Below are 22,469 nucleotides of genomic sequence, written 5' to 3' on the forward strand. Positions count from 1 at the left end.
CTTTTGTGGGATATCAGTTTAGAGGAAAATGTCTTTCCAGCCATGAAAGAAAATGCTACTGGAGAAGAGTCATCACTAGCACAACAGGATTCCTGCATCAAGAGTAGGGAAAAAAAGATGTCTTCCTCAATATTAAGAGTTTTGTAAGTGCTTTAAGCATAATTTAAAAAAAAAAAAAAAAAAAACTAGCAAAGAAAAGGGTAGTCTAAAATAATTTAGGAAGATGTTGGCTTTTCTTTCCACTATGAAGTTTTCTTCAGGGGAAAAAAACCCTATATTATAATGTGGGTGAATTGCTTCGTATCTCACACTAACCTTTGCTTGCCCTTCCCTTTCTTTAATCCTCTTTTGTCATATTCCTCAGGCATCTTCTTGTAGCTGGAGAGGAAGTTGTTCTGTACAGAAGAGTACTAGCCATTCAAGGCTTAATACACAGCTAGCTTCACCCCAGCTCCCAGTCCTCTGCAATTATGGAGCTGCTTAGAGCAGAGGTGAAAGCAGAGCTAGAGAGCCTGCACCAAAAGAGTATAGAGGAGAAGGTGAATCTGACATGGTAAAGGAAAAATTATGTTTGCTCTGTCATTCTCTTTTGGGAAGCAGAGAGCCACTTCAGAAAAGTCAAGCTCCACACGCTGACGGTGTTGCCAGCTGCATGGCTTTGGAGCATTTCACCAAAAGTTGGCATCTCAGACTACATGTATGTTGCCGAGGCATCCAGGAGAGAGACTGTACAAGTGTTATTTGGATGCATTCAACCCCTGCCCGCAGGCATTGTGCATGTTTCTAGATGTGGCTTCCCTTGTTACTGTACATTTCATTCAGTGCTAACTGCAAGCACCGTTTTTCTGTTCCCCTTACAAGCAGTTAAAGACTTAGTGCCATAGCTCATACTGCAGTTCTGAAAATAGTAAACACAAACTTTTTCTCTTGCCACCTTACAAAACAAATGAAGGCAAGACAGAAGGATACGGACAGTTCAACAATTCAGGCCCGTTGTAGCAGGTTCATGAGAACAGAAACTCTGTATAACCCCTTTCAGTATCAGTCATCTGTATAAAAACATGAAAGCAAATAATTCCAATCAGTCTGGATATACTTAAAATATCACCGGTGGAACTCAAAAACACTGCTTAAAATTAAAACCTTTTGTCAATCATGTGTGCTTACAGGTGTCCTGCCGGATAAACCCACCCCTGATATGCTGGAAACTGTTACGGTTGCCCTTTGGTAGGCAGTCAGAGCAGAGGGTGGAGGTAGAGGTGACAAGGTTGGATTTCTGACAGGGTACTAGCACTACAGTAAAGGATACACTTTGAGTAGCTCTGTTGGTTTTGGATACAACAGGTCTGCTGGGACACTAAAAACCTATTTTGAACTCTAGTCAATCTGTTAATCTATCCCAGGGAATGAAATGCTTCACTGCTTATCACCGCAAGACATGACTGAACGGTGCTTGGGGTTTAAATTACCATATTTAATTAAATGTAAGATACTGAAATGCTTGGGGAAATCCACTAATGAAATTTCACTGGCTGCAAAGCGTAGCCCTTGTCATTGTCCCCTTCCACTGCCCAATCGTCAATGCATTAAAAGGCATTCTTTAGAAAACAAATATTTTTACTGTTACAGGAAACATGTCCTACAATTGGAAATGTTTTATTTTCTACTCTTTCATGGTACTGCCAATATTAATGGTCCATTAATAAACTTCAATGGCCACAGATTTTCTGATTTACACTCAATAAGTAAATGATCTTAGAATTCCTCTCAGGGACAAGAGAGCACATCAAAAGATGCCTGGGAACAAGAGAACGTTAGTAAAAGCAAATTTCACCCTCTGCCTTTTTCAGGTAATAAAGTATAAATGGCCAGGAACTAAAGTTATGGAAATTGATGTAGCTATACCCAGTTATCAGCTGCTACTAGCTTGCAGGGATAAAGATGCTGGGCTATCCGTGTATATCTGTCAGAGTTTGTCACAATATCTCTATTGAATCTCTCTCACCCACTAGAACGATTTCAGTCTTTAGCCACATATTGAAATTAGACACGCCTCAGGGCAATCTCTCAAAATCCATCTCTATAAAATCCATCTGCCTTAGAAACGCTAAGACAAATTCATAATCTGAGTCCAAGTCCAGAGGGAACTTTAAGTTGTATGTCATTAGGATATTGTGCTTCTGGGTGGTTTCAGGAATTGGTCTTCCTCCATAACAGCCCTCGCAGTCTGGGATTTAGAAATCACCTCTTTCCCAAAGATATACTGGGATAGTCAGCACCTATGTTCAAGTTTGCAGGTGGGAGTGCCCTCGGCATAAATTAAAAGGACTTGTCTGTAATGGTCAGCTGCTCTGGAGTTCACAGAGGGCTACCAAGCAGCATATTGGACATTGTGTTTCCCCAATATTGGAAAGCTGAAAGCAAGGGAGGAAAAATACACAGTGGTTCATAACTCTTACAGCACATCTCTAACACACCTCGCACATGAAAACATTTGACCAGCTCTTCACATTCCTTCCTGTCTCTTTCAGGTTGCTTTGGAACTGGCTGCCAAAAAGGAGATGGCTTCACAGAAAAAAGCCCAAAAGGGGAAAAAAGAAAAAGAAAAAGAAGAAAAGGAAAAAAACAAAGGAAAAACCCCACAGAAATCTGGAACTAAAGTAAGGCTTCCTGCAGTGAAAACAGTTAGCAGTTTGTGAAACCAGAACCAGAGTCCAGCCTATTCCGCCACATGTGGGCAGAGGCTATTAGTTGACATTAGAGTGGTCACCAAGGCTTCAGGCTTGGGTTCAGAAGACACAGGAACTGCCTGAGGCCATTCCCTCTCAGCCTTCCAATTACCTTGATTCTGGGGAACTGAATTTTACCTCTCATATCTTAGGCATGACCGTTTTCATGGTCATGACTCAGCTCAGTGGGAAGAGCTTACGTAGGTGCAGACTGCCAGAGACACAGATGAAGGGGAAAAATACACTTTATGGCTTTGACATTGTTGCCAAGACAGTGTGTGAGCACTCTTCAAAGCACTGTTGCTTTTTTTTTTTGTGGAGATAACAAAAGGATGCCCAGCTATCTAACCAAGTATTACCACTTTTAATGTGGGGCACTGAGAAGTTAGTGACTACCACCCCTTCACACAAGAACTAGGAAACAAGAACCTTAGTCTCACTCAGATACCCACCCCAGAGCTTGTGTGGATTTCAAACTAATTTATAAGTACAGTTCTGTATTTGTCAGCTGTGTCTTCTGTACTACAAGCCAATATTTTGTAAGCCTGTAAATGGTGGTCGTGCATTTTCAATCCACATTCTTAGGGTGTGTACTATTTTTTTTGCTTCAAGTCACAGCCGACACTGCTTAATGTATGATATACTCCCTGAAATCTTTGATATGCTAAGATCTGGTTTCACAGAAGGTATGTTTCCAAATTATTTCAGGAGCAACTTCATTGAGGATAACACCTGTGTAACAGTGCAATGACTGGAGGGCATCTTCAAAAGCAAGCTATGCGACAAAAATTGTAGGCTTTTGCTGAAGCAGCAACTTTTGTTTCTCATTTACTTTGTAGTATAAACAAAGTTGAAATAATATATATATATTTTTAATAAGGGTCATTAATCTCTCACTGAGTATGTGGAGGAGAAGGGTGAGTGTTCTGGTGCAAAGCTTACTCCTCATTCCAGCTTTCACACAAATTAATTTTAAGTCCTAACCCTGGAACAGCCATGTAACAAAAAAAGATGCTTGTCTTGGACAAGATCCATTAATCTGGCCAAAGCTCTCATAACAGGAACCTAAACTACATGAACTTAGGAAGCATCAGTCTATCTATTTGGGAGGTAGATATCCAAGTAGTAACTTGTAACTTAAATAACATCTTTGCTCTTGAAAATTTGGGTCATACAAAACAGCGTTTGGGGTTTTGGGGTTGTGTTTTTTCCCCTTTGTAAACGAAAATGCACAGCAGGCTGAAGGAGCAGCATACATAAATGTGAAGTATTTCTTTACGGAACGGGTGGTTAGGCGTTGGAATGGGCTGCCCAGGGCAGTGGTGGAGTCCCCATCCCTGGAGGTGTTTAAGAGTAGGGTCGACATAGCGCTGAGGGATATGGTGTAGTTGGAAACTGCCAATGCTAGGTTAACGGTTGGACTAGATGATCTTCAAGGTCCTTTGCAACCTAGATGATTCTGTGATTCTGTTTCCCAAACTCTTTAAGCTTGATCTTGCATTGCCAACTAGGACGGGTAGTGGCTGCTCCTGTGCAAACAGGAGATTTTTTAAGTTCTGGTCACACATGTCTTTAGACAGTCATCTGTCATCAGGGTGACACTATCACAGCGTTAGTGAAGGCATCATACTCCAAGCGGTGGAAGGTGATTACTGGTACCACTTCATTGTATCTTAGTGGGGGAGCAACAGGAAAGAAAAGATGGGTAGTATCTGCAGACCTAAGCCCGATAATACTGATACCAAGTTGTTTGTTGTCCATAAGACTTCTGGTGACTTGTACCAGTGCCAAGTTGAGCTCTGTGGGACCACTTCATGGTGTAACCCCTGAAATCAGCACATGCACTGCAGAACTCGATGGGAAAGATCAGATAAAAGTACATGTATGAAGGCAAAAAGCTTAGAAAAGCTTTTGAAATTAGAGACTCTAAAGACCATTGTCGTTCACAGCTATAGAATCCTGTAGCATCTCAGACAGCCCAGTTCCTTTTGGAAGCATTCAGGAGGGTGTCCTCTAATGGTTTTCTGTAGCTTTGCCCTTGTCCTCGCTCCTTCCCTACTCAGCTGGACCAGAACAAAGCCCTGTGATCCTCAGAACACCAGCGATGGAAAAGGCTATTACCGACACTTCAGTCTAAGTCAAAGTGAGACACTGATGTTCAGGCACACTAAAAATGCCAAATCCAACCCAAGGTTCTGAAACTGGATGGCGACTCACTCATCTGCTTAAAAACCTGACTTTCACAGTATAAATCTGATTCCTTGTTGTTTGTGCACATTTTACTACGTAAGAACCAACAATACCAAAAATGAATCTCAATCCCCTCACAGTCTCTGCAAGGTTGTTTTGAAATGGGGTGAAATAACAATATAGAGCTCTGGGGCTTTATAACTTCACGTCGTTCTCATCTCTTCAGCCATCACAAGTCCTGTCAAGTAAAATTCTGAGCCATTATATCAGGTTCTCTATGGTTCATTGAGAAAGAACAAAGGGAACATTCTCTCCAAGGTTATAATACTGACAGGGGAAAAAAATAGTATCTAAGACCAGTTGAGAAGTATTTGGAAAAGTTCTAACAGCAGGACTCTTATTAAAATAAGTATAGGCTATAAGTCATAGTGATGCAGGCAGAAAAAAGCCCTGCTCCTAACTTCAGTTCTTAAAGAAAACAAGAGTTTGATCCCAGAAGGAAGTTTAAATGTTTCTGAAAAGCCTGATAGCAATCTTTAAAAAGGCGTATTTGGTATCAAAGTAACTTAGTTTTCTTTTCTCTATAAGGTGCTGATTTGATTTCCCATTGGGCACCTAAAAAAAACCCAACTTCAGCACCGTGTGATCCCTCTTTTCAATAGCAGAACACGTTAGACCGGTCTGTACTGCTTCGCCCAGTGACATGTTGCAACCTGTCTGTCTCACCAAACATGAGCAAGTCTGCGTGTGCATCCCTAGATTTCATCCAGAAATGTTTTAACAGTGAGACTCGTTTTGTGCTTAGTGAAACCCATTAGCAAAATCATAGCGAAAGCGCACATTTGAGTCAATTCAAAATTTTCCCTGCTTTTGAATGAGAATCACCTCGTGTGGGCTAGGCTTTGGAAAGCTTCAGAAATATATTCAAACTGTTATTTCCATATCTCTGGTTAGATTGAAACGTATATTGTTGGTTCAAAGTGCCTTAGTGCACTTAACACAGAACAAGCGTGGAATCAATCAACTGAACATAGAAAAATACATCAACTGACTTCAAAGGAAGAGAAGTTCTTCGTATTACATTGACTGTTACGCTGTTAATAGAGGCAAGAGGGAATACAGAACAGCGTTCTGCAACTGTCCTTTAGACACACAGTGGTTTTGATTAAAATCAATGAAAACGACACAACAATATTATTTACATCAGTGTATAAAATCACTGAAGCTAGTAATTAAAATGATTTATTGGCTTATTTGTAACAAAAGAAACATTAATGTGTCCTATGCTATTAACAGACTAATAATGAATAACCCATTTTTAGGCTGTTTTGAAAGGGATTTTTTTTCTTTTTAAATAGTTCTAAGAGGAAATACTCATAATTACTAACATCATGTTTTAATCATTTCCTATAAAATACCATGGAAAAAATGTTAAAAGAATGGATTCTGCCTCTGCAAAAGACCCAAGGATGAATCTCAAAATGCCACACCCTGCAAAAACTGCAAATATATTAAAGTAACTGCGAATGAGCTCTGAGTGTCAAATCCTCAAACTCTTGCTTATATTTTACCCCAACGGTTCTTAATGTTTACTCAAGAAACTCCTGAATCTCTTTCAAATACATCTACAGAGCATAGGGTAGAAGTGATAAATGTATTTAGGGTTTGCATGTCCTTCTGGACCCAAACTTTAATTACTATAATAACACTTTAATTAAAACCAGATATTTAATAACTCACATGACCTGGCTGCAACTGTATCTGCTGATAGCAGCTATGCAATGGCACCTAATTAGAGGCATATACAAGGGTTTTGTTTCACTTATTCTAAGAACTACACTTTATCTCTTACTGATAACCAGTAGGTTACGGACTACACATTGGTTAGCACAGTCTGATACAACTTGTGTTGTCTTGCATAAATCCATGTTCATCTCCTCCCCAAACAGTTATCTAATTTCCCACTAATAACTGTTACCTTATAGCATTTTGAGGACTTACGACTGATACAACATGAAGAAACTTTCATCATTTTCTGACAAGTTTTTCCATCAGAAATACTGGTTCAGCGAAATTAAACTATTTCAGGAACATGTCAATGTCACTGAATTTACAGAGGAAAATGTCAGAATGTTTTGATAAAGTTGAAACAAAATATTTTGTTTTGCAAGATACACCAAGATCACTATTTTTCTTTCTGATTACAGATTAAAATGAGGTTTCAACAGTTTTGAATTACCCACAAGTTGGGAATTCTTTTTTTTTTTTTTTTTTTGGGGGGGGGGGGGGGGGAAGCAGCCCTACAGTAAGATTATTTTTTCAAATAGCAAAGTAATTTCATTTACATGTTGCAAGTCTCCTACCTATATTACATGTTCAAACAAGCCTAACTTTAATTATTGTGACCTTAGTAGGTCAACTGATGAACAGACACCCCCCTCTCTTCTCTCAATGGGATAAAACTTCCTTATAGCCTGCTAGGAAGATTTTTGTTGATGAGCCAGCAGCATTTTATTCCTCAAATTAAACCCAATCTATAAAAATCCAATGAAAATTACGACACTTTTTTGTACTTGCAAAGGTTCTACGTCTTAATATTCTGCTTTTTCTTTTCACCCCACCATGCCCCCCTGCTCCTCTAGGAAGAGGAAGAAGGCTGGAAAATGGCTCCCAGTAATTTCCTTTCAATAATGGAGGAAGGAAACAGTCAATACAAAGGTCAGTAGAAAAAGATAACAATTACAGCTGGAATGTTCTTCTAATTCAGCTTAATCTGAATGTCATTCCTATAAGGTCAAATAGTGCAGCTGCCCAAACTACAGAACATTATAGAAATGAGGACATTAGATAAAAACGGTATTTAGGGAGGGAGTCTGTCAGTACCTCAAGTCTTCTTAGGAGTCATCTATATAAGTGAAAGTGGCCAAACTAAAACCAAAGTGCTTTGATGTTCATGCAGGGGCTTTCTTGGGTTTTCTGAGGACAACAAATTGACAACTGAATAGCAAATAGTTCAGAAGCCCTATTCTGTAGATCAGGCTTCAGCATCAATGTTTTCATGCTCCTGGAAACTCTTTATCCTGTCTTCCTCTCATTCATGGAAAGTGTCCATAGATTCATTCACCTACACAATCTACAGCTAGTCAAATTATTTTTGATTACGTTTTTCAGTAGGAGGATCATCTATTCAAGCAAAGGCACAAAAATGCTGCTGGACCATGAATACACTTCCTTCATTCAAAGTGTGTACAACTTAACAAACACAACTCACAGCTAGGAGACTGGCTGTTTCTTCACTTTGAGAAAGCATCCAAAAGTAGGGGTTTTGAAATTTTACAAAGTGGTTTTCACAAAAAGACATCTTGCTCTTTTCCATATCTCTTCTACCCTCTCCTCTACACCTGATGATTTTGTCTAACCACTTGTCTTCAGTGTGTGCCCTTGATACACAAGTGAGTTAGCAATTACTTGTGCTGGGCCTGGCAGTGAGCATGGAAGTCATGCACTTGCCTGAAATGGAAAGGAGCATCTGTCCCATCAACTGTAAGTGAACAGCATGATAGCACTCCAGTTTGGCTTGTCTGACCTTTGAAGTTCTCAGTTGTACAGTTTGTCTGATCAAAGCTTTCAGGGTTATTTTTGCTATATTTCATGCATATATTTGATTTCAAACAATTAAAAATTTTTGCTCCCTGCTCTGCAGAGTAGATGGCTTGCTAAAATTCCTCATATGAAAAGTCTCCATTATTCCCTCCTGCTGACAAATTACTGACATCAGGGTTTCTGCCTGATTTGGGTTGGCTGGAGAGAAAGTAGTTTACAACTTGCTTTCTAAATACACACCAACACAGTTTTGCCTGATCTCTGACTTCTATCAATTAGGATTTTCTTACACATTATAAATCATAAAGCAGTTTTATGGCTAAAGAGGAGTTATTCATCCCAGACTTGAATGCTACGTCAGAACCCCATTAAAGTCAGCAAGAGTTTTAGATAAGGATCAAATTAATCTGTGCTTCTTTCCTTAACTGGCCAAGAACTTTACTTCTGCTTTTCTATGCACTCGGGACAAAATGGCACCTTGCAACTGGAGACCAGCAATAGCAAGACCAGTGTTTCCCATCCAGCAAGTCTTGAGAGCCATAAAGGAGCAGTGTAGAGGCCCTACCCGTTGTGAAATAGCAACAAGAGGGCAGGAGGGTTTCACATTGCTACGTAGGCTTGGCAATATGCTCATCAGCACTAATGAGGAGGTGATGTAGTAGCTGCTTTCCAGTGCTCCCATAGTGCTGCTTGGATCCCCTGCTGAGGCTTTACAGTCTAACAGTCTTCGATACCATGCTGAACTGCCAATTCACAAACTCCTTGTATTTGTGCAAATAACTCTCCTCCAAAAGTTGTAGGCTGTACCCATATACTCTCCTTCATGTTGGGCTGTAACTTCCCACAGAGGGTTTAAACAGCGCTTCCCGACATGGCAGTGGATGCCAGTGTTAGGAGTAAAAACACTGCAGAGGTCAATATGTTAGTTTAATAGGAACAGAGACTCCCAAATTTCGCAACTATCTCAAGTAATAACAAGGCAGAAGGTTCATGAGAGGATGGGGGACATGTTTGTCACCAAACTGTATCTAAACACCAGTACTGCCATTCCTAACAAGATACCTGCTTTGAGCTCTGCAAGTATATAACATATTGGGGTTACTCATGCTAACTTTTTGCATGAAGGTGAGTGCTGAACTGAGGGTCTTGAGTTCCTGTATGTCTCATAAGGCCTCCCAGGGGCAACTCCACAGCCTATTAACTGTCTGTGGAGCCTGTGTTCCTATTCAGGCACCTGAATTGGGATGCCTAAAGCCAGTCAGCATGAGTACCTCCATCTCCCCATTATGTACTGGCAGCACTTGCAGGTACACCGCAATAATGTGCTCAGGTAGGTCAGGCACGGGCAGCATCCTTTTGTGATAGATAAAGACTCGAGCCTGGCATTCAGAATTAAACACCGATGCTCATCACCAGCCCGTCCTGCCAGAGCTGACAGCTACTCCCCTAGCTCTAAAAGCACATAAGAAGGAACCATTTTCTACACAGAGCACAACCAGAAATCCTCAGAGTGGAAAGAGCTCACTTGCAAGCTTCAAAGAATAGCTACAGTTCTGTCTTATGCACTGTAAGAGTCTATAGCTGTTCAGTTGAACTTCATGTGGTTTTTTTTCCTTCTAGTGAACCAAGTCTGTTCAACACCGTATTTATTTTTAGTAAACAGCTGTTAATTCCTCCATGCAGCACAATCCCCTGCCTCATTCACAAGCACTTAGTGCTTTTTATTACAGGACACTATCACAATACTACCTGGTGGTGGTTCAGAATAATTTTGCTTTCAATCTGGCCATGGATAAGGTTCCTTTTTCAAGGCCTCCAGAATCAAATCTAGAATAACTTCTGACCAGAATAGTGTAAGCAGTTTCTTGTTTTAATTTTATCTTGCTTTCATTTCAGTAGCAGAATTTTTTTAGGCAAAAAGAGGTTTGAGTTTGGTCTTTCTAGGAACTTTATTCTTATGTAGAAATAGCTCAGTCACTATAACAATTTGCACAGAAGTTCAAATTTATTAGTGCATCTATCTTGAAAACATTATTGAAGGGAGCTTGATTAAGAAAGGTTTATATCAGATGCCTACAATGGAATAAATTAAAGACCCTTATGAGTGTGTCTAAAGTTTACCTAAAACCACAAACATTGTTTAGTCACACATACACCCCCAATACTTACCATTAAGAAAGTCATCCCATCCCCTGAAACTGGTTACTTTGTTCTTAGGTTACTTAAATATTTAAAAATATGTAGATCAGTTTTCACAAATATCTAAGCATTTCAGTTGCAGACTTTTCCACCCCAATTTTTTTTCTCCTCTACCAAGCTAGAACTACTACCTAAACTTCACTGGAATTCATGAAGATTTGTATTCTTCTAGAACTGTATGTGGCAGTTTTGCTAGTTGCTAAACTACATTTGCCAAGCTCTACCTAAAACACTTTCTTTATACACTGATGTTGGAAACAGCCAGTTTCCGTGTGACATCTACTTTTACACTGGCACAGCAAGAGTTTATGTGGAACAAATGTAAGCAGTCAGATTCATTACCTCCACCTTCCCGGGGTTTGTTTTTGCAGTACCCTGTGCTGTGAGGCAGCAATGTGCTATTCCCCCCACTATACAGATTGCGAGTTGATATTTATGACTTGCTCAGTGTTGCAGAGGATATTTGAGTTCAACCCAAATACTCCCTGGCCCAAACTTTAAGGTGTGGTGATACTATGTTTTTTTAACCAGGCATTAAAGGATTCAAATCCTTTTACCAGGAGATTGAAAGTCGTAATTTTAAAAAAGCTTCATGCTTCAGATAAATATATTTCAATTATTAGTCACAAGTTGTTCGCTGAAATTCAGGGATATTGGAATTACCTACTAGTCTTCAGAGTAAAATCTAATGCTGGCGTTGTTAGCAGTCACGTTAGTGGACTGGGCTGTCTTTTGAGTTCTGAGCTAGAGAGGTATGCATATAAAATAATCCAAAGATAACCATGCACTATTTTAGAGGAGGTGATATAAACTGCACTGCGTACACACACGCACAAAAATAGCTCCCATTGCTGGAGGACCCTGTCTGTAACAAAATACCAGGCTCTTTTGACCAGCCAGTGAAAACATAACATCCTTAGCCTCCTGACCTTACTTTAAAAATAACTTTGAAATATTTTGTTGATCTATAAAAGAACAACATAGCATCTAACACCTATGAGTTACTGATCTCTTCTAAAATTAGGGACCTCTAACCTAGTGGCTAATATAGCACTCAGAAAACTCATTGCCAGGTAGTATCAGAGGCAGCTGCCTAATCTGTGGGGACTGTCACCGGTTTGCCTGCAGTGGATATTAACCACTAATCAATTTACAAAATGACAATAAACAATTATGAAAAAAACAGTAAAAAAATCTATAGATCCCTCTATGAAAAATAAATACCTAAAACCTAGTACTCCTGTGAAAACATAGCACTTGCAACCTGTTGACCCAGTGAGGAAAGCATTTAAAAATTCACATAACTCCCATGTAACATCCCCTTTCCCCAAGGCTGAAATTCCAGGCTGGTAACCCTGGAGGAGGTACCTTTTAACTAGGGCAAATCAGCTTTCCCTCTTGAAATACTACGTGACATCTGTCATGCCATCTGATGACCCGCAAGTAATTTAAAGAAATTAATGTCTATACCTTTGAGTTTCTTTCCTCATTACCAAAAAATCCACTGCCCTTCTCCATCTCTACTGTTTTCAGTTATGAAATTAAGACTACTCACCTGCAAAAACTATTCCCTATGTGTAAAGCCACAAATACTCTGCACGTAATTGGACTCTGGAAATTTGTAGGGGATGGAAATAGCAGCCAGTACTATATTAACTCGACTAAAACTTGAATGATCTCCTATGGGTACTGTGAAAACCTTCCTGAATTTATAGTGCCTTAGAAATGGCAGTGGGTACAGGAAAGAGTACCCTGTACAAAACAGATTCATAATGGAGCCTATGTCTTGAAGTGGAAAGCTGTCATTTTAAATCATCTGGAAATTGAATTAGCACATACTGCTGGAGATTAGCTGTCATTTATAAAGATACTATCAGGGCTTGAAATGCAAGGAAATGCAAGATATCACTTGTCTTCCTTCGAATTAGCTCAAAAACTGTAGAAAGGAGGGAGACATTTCCAATAAAAGAGGTACCTTTTGCTAATAGCAGAGAATTCAGATATGCACTGAGCTTGCCAGACTTAATTTAGTTTTCTTTCTAAAGAGCAAATCGCAGTTTACCTCAACAAAAATAAAAAACTGCACCTCAGGATCATTAGCTACTTTATAATAAACAGGGGGTGGGTTTTTTGATCATCAGTGTGCACAAGCTTGCTTTGTTCCTGAAGTTAGGTCTCATTGTTTATCCTTTACACAACCCTAAGAAATAGAGGTGCTATATCAGGTGGGCCTTGTCTCTTTTTGGAAAAGACTTCGACTGCCTCTCAATTACTACATCAAGCTTAAAACTCCCCAAAGTTAAAACTCTGTGTGGCTGTATGTCACCTGTGGGGTGGATGCAGGTTATTGCTCTGTCACAGACTCACTGTGCCCTCACACTCCCATTTCCATGTTCTCTGTGCAGGCTTTTATGCCTGTACCAGTACTCCTGGCCCATATTTCAGCTTCATGTGAATTACTACAAAGGCTAACTCACAAGGTTGCAGCAGCTTTAACTTAGCATTAGATAACTGAGCAGGAGAGAACAAGGAAACTCCCTGGTTTAAACTAAACACCTTCCCTTGGTCCCCAAGCCTGCATTATGCCAGCCAAGAGACATGCATAGAGACCACACTCCTCAGGACAGGAGCCATCTTTGGGACTTCTTCATGGTAAAGATTTAAGCACTATGCTATTAAACAGAGAGAAGAAGAATGCCAACGGCAGGCACGATATGGTTCAGCCAATACTGTACTACCTGCTCTTAAAGATGAACAACACTCCAGGTATTCAGTTTTACAACCAGAAAATGACAGCCTCCATATCCCATTATCCTCCTGAAATCTGATACCAATTTATAGCCCAAGGCAAAAAAAGTTAACCTCAAGATTTACAGATCCTAACACAACACTGCTCTGAACTTGGTAAGGGTCCCTAGAGCCTGATACTTTCATACAGCTAATAATTTAATAAAAGCTGCCTACAACTACCTATTTTTTGCCTCCAGAAGCAGATGGAGAAACCAATGGCTTCTGTAACTTTTTTCCCCTTTCTTCTGTGTTTTGGATAACAGCCATTTGGCAGAACAGAGATGAGGGATGGGATTTTCTCCAGGATCATGACCCGGAGCTGATCAAAGAAGAGAAACGGGAAGAAGTGGAGGAAGAGATCAGAGTGCAGGTGTGCTTACAATAGTAGGAGGACACTAATAGTGTGCATTGCCTGTGTATATTTCTCTACAGCTGTAAGAACTGGCCCTGGCATAGACCTTACCTCCTTCCAGACTCCCTACTATCTGTTCTTTGCTTTAACGCTTGTTTAGCTGAACGTTTGTCTGAAGTGTGGTGGCAGAACAGAAGACTTAGAAAAATTCAGCTGTGTTTGTCTGATTAGGTTGATGAATTGATGCAAGAGAAACTGAAGAATCTCAAACTGGCTGTGGATGGAGAGAAGAGTGACAAACAGAAAAAAAGAAGAAAAGGTGAAAAGGTAAGAGCAGCAAGTTGGGAGAATTCAGGGTAAATCTCCCTTTCTGCCCAGATACCATGGTATTCAGTGCAAACCCTAGTCTCACAGATACCAGTATCAAAATGTCCACCCTAAACATTGACTGAATCTCAAGTCAGAAACATTTAAAAATTTATTCACCTGTGGCTTTTTTCAGGGCCTTTTCCTTTAGCTGTTATTATTCCTTGAACTTTATAAATACTGCTTAGGACATGTTGAACTATTCCAGAGATAAATCATTAGAGGATAGATCAGATTTTCAAAAGGGATACACACCCTCTTGAAATCCTCTGGTCCAGTCAAACAGGAAAATCCAAGCAATCCTTCTCTTTAAGGTGACAGCTTCAGATTAATACAGTTTTCCAAGATGGATCTGGGTGCCAGTAAGTTTTCCAGCTGCAGGCTGTTCTCCTAAATGAGGACTGGTTTCAAAACTGTACACCAAAAAAATTAACTTTGAATGTTCTGGTGTAACCTTTCATTTATCTGTAACAGCACATATATCACATAAAGCCAGGTACACATTGTTTAATTGTGTTACTACTTATTATTGAAGGGGTTGGGAACTTGCAATTAATCCAAGTTTATTTAAGCATATAAAATAAGTTAAAGACATACATTATTTTTAATGTGTGTTACCCACTGAAACACAGCACGTGTCACATTCACATCTAGTTTCACAGTATTACCATATGCAGAATTCCACAGTTTGTGGTTCCCCAAATCCCTCACCCAAGCATCTAAACTATAGATCATGTCAGTGCAAAATAACTCAAAGCTTACAAACCCTACTGTTCAATCAGGAGATCCACTTAAAATCCTCAGGGCAAATAGCCAACCCTAATCTCATGTTGTATTTTATTTCTATAAGCCATTTAGCATGCAAATGCTTGCTGTTGCAGTACTTCTACTCAAGTTATCTTTAAAAATGCTCTTTCACCTAACAAACGTACAGGGACAATTTAATAATGCAAGACTGGAGCGACTCTGAAATCCGACACCAATTGGATTGTTAAATCTGTTTCAAAAATAGGGTGGCTTAAGATATACAGACAAAATATTGCAACAATCTTCCCAAAGTTGCCGTGGGCAGATGCATTCGGGTCAGCTGGTCAAAACTCTGCTTCAAAATGTCACATTGGAATTACAAAGCTTTATCCTGGGGTGGGGTTTTCCTCCTTCAATATAGCGTTGGAATGGTTTTGGGTGGAGGGAGGTTATTTAACTTTTGTTTTCCCAAGTTGTGCCAGTAGCCTGAGAGAATGAGGGAGGGGAGAAGAGAGGAAAGAAGTACTAATTAAATAATACAAGTTCCCTACAGATTTTCTCTGAAGAAAAACGGTTCTATTTTACGGGTGGGGAATGGAAGGAGGTATCCAGTTTTAGCCAAAACACATCTTCCTTGTGCAGAACTATTTGAAATGTCCAATTGGCATTAGCAAAGGCCTTTTCTAATTAGTGTTTGCATAAATATCTCAGTCCATAAACCAACAGTGTGTACATATCTGTGCAGACATACTTCAGGTGTGCTTTATGAAAATCTGGCCTATATAACAAAACTAATAGGAGCTGGCAAGTGTTGGGAGCAGCTTATTAATTTGTTATTCAGCAAAAAGCCTCCAGTACTTCAAGGCATGTATTACCACATCCTAGGTCCCATATGTCTCCCCCCCAGCTATGCAATGTGAAGTAACAGCAGGCTTGGATTCTCATCGTAGCCATGAACGCATCTGGAGCACAATGTAAAACTTTTTTTTTTCGCCCAAAAGGGATATTCTGCAAAGAAAAGCATTCTTAGAAGGATTCAACGTTCTTCAGAGAAGTCAAACCTTTGTCTGCACTCTGTCAGTGGGGAATGGGTAGCAAGCGTAATTTTTTTAAGTTGAACTCTTAAAAATGGAATTTTCTGCCTAGGGGCAGTTACCCCAAATTCACAATGCCACATTTGGCCTCCTGTCTGTTGTAAGGAGGGATTTCTTCTACATTCTTCGTAGGTAGACACCCCAGTAGAACTAGGGCTTTTTTCATTGTCAGGGAATAGTCATTACCCAGGGGTGTTCAGGATAGATGTCCTCTGCCTTTTCAAGCACACCTTAGGATAAGTAGTTTACAACTTTTAAAAATTCTGTCAAATCCATATTAAAAAAAACCAAACAAACCTGTCTTACCCACAAGAGGTAATTTGAGTTTGAAATTCTGTTTGGAAGCCCCTTTTGTGGGTGATTCAGCAAGGACATTTTAGAATTGCACTCTAAAGGAAAAGCAGAAACTCCCTCCCAGTCAGTGTTTCAGATGTCTCAAATCTTAAATAAACAAAATTTAACAGCTCCAGGCATATCAGTAGGCCACTCCTTTATTTCCATGCAGTCTACTTTCTAGGCTGAACTTTATCACTGACTCCCAAACCTTCAAATACCACTTAATGCTAAAAGGTGACACTTAACCCTACCAGGAATTGCTCTTATTGCCCCTGAAGATAAAAAGCTCTTTTGCCACCTTTGTGGAAGAATCATCTTGGGTGGAAAGGCAAATTGCTCTTCTCAGTACAAATAGGTCTTCAGACCAGTAGACTGGTCTGGAAATACCTAAACTAATTAGGTTGCACCTCCCTCTGGCAGTGTTCAAGGCCAGGTTGGACGGGGCTTTGAGCAACCTGATCTAGTGGAAGGTGTCCCTGCTCATGGCAGGGGATTGGAACTAGATGGTGTTTAAGGTCCCTTCCAACCCAAATCTTTTTCTGATAATATGCAGCAAGCCACACTGCTGTCGTGTGAGGCACAGATCCTGTGCCTCTATCCATGTTGGAAGCATCTCACACCACAGACTGTCCCACTATTATTTGTCCTTATGGTCCAGCATTGATGGGGTATAGAGCACAAGTGTCCTCATTAAGAGGCCCACTGTGCTGGATTCCAATTGTTTCAGATAGCTCTTGATCTGACTGTCACAGGAGAGGGGATGGGGATACAACAGAAACAAAGGAATGTGGTTCAGCTCTGCTGCAAATTACATTTTTCTTCACTGTGTACAGTGGCAGCTTGTCATCCGCCCAGCCATGGATCAGCAAGCTGGTACTGTAAGAACCTGTGTAAAAACAGGCTGAGGAAAGATTTGAAGGGAGATTACCTCCTAGTGAGGGATATGGCATTGATGTCTAGGAAAGCTGGCAAAGAGATGTCAGAAGGTCTAAGTCCCCACACAGCCTAGAGAAGCCTTTTATAAAGCACCTGAAGTGGAGGAGACAGGACTATCATTTACCAAAGTAGTTGATTTCTAAAAAGTTGGTGGCATCCTCGTGCCAGCGCAAACTTTTCAGTGAAATGTTGTTGTTCTGAGTACACCCCTTTCTGCTCTCAGCCCAAGCTTCTGATTTGGGTGGCTCAACACAACCCACCAGCTTCACAAGTACTTCTTCTAGATGGATGCCATGTACCCACCCATGGTATGCAGAGGGCTTACAGCCAAGTGTCTTTCTCTTAGGAATCTGCAGCCAAGTAAACCAGCACAGACCTAACTTCTTTAAACTGGCTTCCACCCAACATAAGAGCTGACAGAGCTGCTCTCTGCATTTAGTGACCTGGAAGTTACATTTGAGTGCTTATCAGAGTGCCTGTTATCAAGCCCATTGTACTGCTTTTCCTGCTCTGGTCCCCCAAGGATTTGTTTCCGATCCCACTGCAGGTAAAGCAACCACACACCCACACATAGACAAAGACATGGCCAGAATTCAGAAAAAACAGAAAGAGGGGACATGGGAACCTGAGCGTGTAAAAGTTGCTTCTGAAATAGGCCTTGCTAGCATCTCAGTGCGGTTTTGGATATCCCCTTTCTGATGCATCCAGACAGAAACAAAGAAAACCACAAGAGGTTAACTATAGCAATAGCTATGACAAAAATATTGACATCAGTCTGGAGGCTTGATAAGAGAAGAGCCATAGTGAATAAGCCCAGAAGACAGGCTGGGCCAGAACTGAGGAAAGGGTGGGTTTGAGGACAGTGATTAACAACCCGAGTTGGATTTTCTGTAGCTGATGGAGATTAGCACTCAGAGCTCTCAGCCAGCTGTGGGGGCTGTAACCTCTTTGGATGCTATAGCTAAATCCAACAGGGATTACAGATCAGAGCCCCTCATTTAGCAAGAGCTTAATTATCAGTGGGAACATCTTTGTCTAAGGACTTTTTTAGTGCAAGTATCAGAGACTACTCTCTGTATCTTGGCATTGCCAGAAAAAGATTTCTCAACCCAGAGCAGATACACACACAATGCAAATCTGCACTTACTCAGCCTCCCATCCAGGCATCACCCATGATCCAAGGAATCCACTCACTCACTTCACAGACTGCTGCCTATACGCTGTCATTTCCCTTAAATCACAGGAGTGCTTTCCTCTCGTTACTTTTCCACATAGTTGGTGGTAGTAGCTGCAAACAACCGATAGCAGCAGGACTTGTGTGATCACAGCCAAAGGGTGACACAGATCCTGCAGTTCCAATGTGGAACAATTCTCTCAATGAGACATTTTGGCTACCCTCTACCTTCTGGTGCCAGAGACGCTCTACTCTGGAATCTGGACTGAAATTAGCTCTGCGTTTTCTCGTAGCAACCTCTGCGCTACTCAAAACATTTTCATGTGCCCACACAGTAAGACAAGATACCACACTGAGCACGGAAGGCAGTCTTCTGTCATCTGCCAGCTAATAGCTAATGCAGTTCACTACATGTGACTTATCAAAGCAGAAAATAACCGAGTAAACGGATGGCTACACAGAAGCTAGACTGACATTTCAGAGATAGAAACAAGGAGATTTCTGTTATAAATGATGAGCATGTTCACATTCATTAAACATTATCATTTTCTAAATATAAGCAGTTCCCAATAAGACATTTTGGAGGAAAGCCATTGTCTACAATTCATATTTCCCCTTATCGCATCTCAGTGTTTGCCAAATTTCCCATAAATGCTGATGTTAATTAGGAAAACACATTTTTCCCCTGCATAGTTCATTTTTGTTTTGCTCTGGAGTTACTTTATTGGTGAAGCTGCCTTGAGGACAATACCAGTTGGCCAATAAATTCAACATATGCTTAGTGTCTTTACATAGGTAGAAATGAGCTTTTCTCCCCAGTCAGACCTCATGATATGTAATTTCTAGCTTGTTGGAAGAAAGGTTAAAGAGACAAAGCTGGAGGAACAGCAGAAATAAACCGCTGACAGTCTCAGTATTTCCTCAGTTGTTAAAACAGCATGACATATGCTTTGTTCTTCCCATTCCTTTCCTTTAAAACAAAACCCCACTGGCACATTCTAACAAGTATTTGCTGCTAAGCTTATTTATGTAAAGAAACCTGAGGTGTAGTTCTGCAGATACAGAGTTATTTGCATTATTCTAATCCAAAACATAAAAACATCACCTTTTCCCAGTTAGCTTACCCATATAGTTCTGGGTTTAATTTACATTTTCATCTAGATGATCTTTGTGTATTGTAAACACTAACAGGTGATTGAACCATAGGTTATTTACATTGCGACTGTCCTTGAAAACTTACAGTTGATGTATTTCTGGACACTACTGATCCATTCTAGAAAAAAAAAAGCCACCACAGCATTTTCCAGATAATTGGATAGGATTTTTTAACTGAACAACATAGCCTCTAGAGCTCTGCAGAAGTATTCACTATTAAAAAAAAAATAATAAAGTAAACGACTGTATTCCCAGGAAAGTGAATGTAAACTTTTGGAAAGAATAAGCTGTCTTGATCAACTAAGCATTTAAGCACATGCTTAAATTTAAGCAGTTGAAGAAATCCCACGGTGCACAAATGTCATGGTGTAAATAGTTCCACTGAAGTCATTCTAAAGTGCTTTGCAGAACTTAAGTATGGACACCAGTGGTGGGCACTAACATGGATTAATGATGCCCTCTCCACTACTAATTATCCCTAATCATATTTATGGCTTGTGAGCAGTTAATTAATGGAGGGGCTTGACATCACTGATTCACATCTTTCTTATTTATGTTTTCCATGGGTTTTTTGCAGTGTGTAAAGAAACTAGTCACACAAGTCAAAGCCCTCCCATAGTGAAAGTGTGGTGAAAATATCAAGAGAAGAGCAGGTCGTGTTTTTCTGACCTCTTCAAGCTTCTTCCCTGAGGTATTAGGAAAGAGAAGGCAGAAGGATATTTAATGGTTAGGATACTAGCCAGAGACTCGGGAGGGTTGGTTTTGGGTCCTGGTCCAGCTGTAAGCACCCTGTGTGACCCTCAAGGAAGCTGCCTATATATTTTACCCCAACGTGAAAAAAAAAAAAAAAAGCTTGAACAGTCTCTGGAGCAGTTACTTGGACCCCACACCCTTTTCCTTCCTGTTTCCCTCTTGGGTAAGGGCCATACCCACTCAACTACAGAGTCATGCTCCAAAAAGGAAGGAGAGAAGAGTTTTCTCTCTGAGCAAATGACCCTGGTAATCTTTTGTATACAGCCTACACTGGAAGAAGCAGGACTGATGGCTTGGAAGTACGGTGCTCTTGGGGAGGTGGCAGCTGCAGATCAGGTGTACAGGCTCCCTCAACAGCTGTATTCTAGGAGAAAGCAGCAGCCACCAGGTTACTTCATGCAGAGCCCGGTTCAAGGGTACCTGCCACAGGCTCTGCATGAGACTCGTAGGCTGGACATAGCTCTTCAGCCCAGGGGTGCTCCACCTCTCCTGTGCCTTGGTGAGGCACTTGAGAACATCTGTGCTTTTATAAACAGGGACATGACTTCCTTCCCTCAGAGCATTCAAGGATATGATTTTTCCCTTTGGGTTCCTTCAGTAACAAAGGCCACATTCAAACACTGAAACATTTGCTGTTCTGGCCCTCACTTTGCTTCAGTACATTCAAATATATATATCTGTACTAAGGTCACTAATTCCTGCCTGGTTTTGTGGTCCTCAGAAAAAAAAGACGGTCATGAGGAAAAAGATACCCGAGATGGAGGAAGATCTAACTCCTGACAGGTAAAGAGAGAACTTGTTTACCTGAGATTCAGACAATGAGACTGCATCCTCTTTGCATTAGATATGCTATCAACCCTTTTAGGTTTTATTTACACAAGGAGCATCTCAACACTGCTACGCCTACCAGCATCAAGAGCCCTACAATACATAAAACCTCTTTACTCACAGCTATAAAATCCATTCAAAGCCTAGATAATTAAAAAAGTATTTTATAAACTTAGAGCAGATACACTTTAGCTAAAACCTTTTTTGCATTCCCAGTGAATGCTGCAACCTTCCCACTGCCCCTGCCTGGCCAACAGCTTCGCAGCACCACAAATAACAGGGCAACAAAACACTGCTTTAATGCTACACAGCACAGACCTTGTTTTTCACCATCTTCAAGAACAGATACAAATTAAGATCCCCATTCTGCAACGACACACCATTAGGGCCAGTCTCTACTAACTTCAGTCAGGTGAATTCCAGTTGCAAAGCTAAGCACATGTAACATTTAGGCAGGTTATTGGACATGTTTGCCTCCTTCCCATCCTCTCTGCAGGTGCAGAAGCACCTGGCTGTTTTGTTGACTGTCAGATTTTTCCACCCCAGCTGAAGCCTGATAAGGAAGGCTGTAGACAGGCCCCTGTACTCTATAAATCACCCTTCACATCTGAGGTATAATGTACATGTCATAAATCAGCCTTATTTATCAATAAAAGTTCTGGCAGACCTGGCAATTTCTTGTGTACCTTTGCTCTTTGAAGCACCCTTATTTTATTTGGAGGATTTGAGAGGATTTCTTCTTTTGACATTACATTTTCAGTGGGCTCGTGATGCATTCACTGATAATCCAGCCATTTTTCACCCGTACACACAACACAGACACCTACGCAGAGATATCACTGCTAGGACTTGCTGACCCAGCAGCAGTGCAGGGCAGGAGCAGACCCAGTTCCCAAGAGAGCAGGGCTGGAGAACAGCTTGAAGACAAACACACTCAATCACTACAGGAGAAAGCACACAGGATTCACCCCACAAATCCATTTGTGTAAGACATGCATAGCAAGACCTGGACTAGATCATTTGGGTACTAGCACTACACAATCAGTCAATGATGTCTTTACCTGCTTTAAAATAAAAAACCTCTCCAAGCAAATATTTAAAATAAATGCGTCACGGATTATGACAGAGCATGACCTCTCTTACAAGAACAGTGCCAAGGTCTGTGCTTTTAAAATTACTCTTGCACATACATGCTTCTTTATATATAAACTTAGTAC

The 22,469-nt window shown here is 40.6% G+C and overlaps 1 protein-coding gene across 3 annotated transcripts in view; it reads left to right on the plus strand.

The window, feature by feature from the left end:
- DRC11 (dynein regulatory complex subunit 11) overlaps window positions 1-22,469 on the plus strand; it is a 111,755-nt gene that overhangs the window by 58,949 nt on the left and 30,337 nt on the right. For all 3 annotated transcript variants that reach the window (XM_074829803.1, XM_074829805.1, XM_074829804.1), the window contains exons 8-12: window positions 2,532-2,660; window positions 7,562-7,637; window positions 13,775-13,881; window positions 14,095-14,190; window positions 21,146-21,207. In XM_074829803.1, the coding sequence (XP_074685904.1) occupies window positions 2,532-2,660; window positions 7,562-7,637; window positions 13,775-13,881; window positions 14,095-14,190; window positions 21,146-21,207 (470 nt within the window). The remainder of the gene's footprint in view (window positions 1-2,531; window positions 2,661-7,561; window positions 7,638-13,774; window positions 13,882-14,094; window positions 14,191-21,145; window positions 21,208-22,469) is intronic.

This window comes from Strix aluco, chromosome 6, assembly GCF_031877795.1.
Source record: "Strix aluco isolate bStrAlu1 chromosome 6, bStrAlu1.hap1, whole genome shotgun sequence".
NCBI classification, from domain to species: domain Eukaryota; kingdom Metazoa; phylum Chordata; class Aves; order Strigiformes; family Strigidae; genus Strix; species Strix aluco.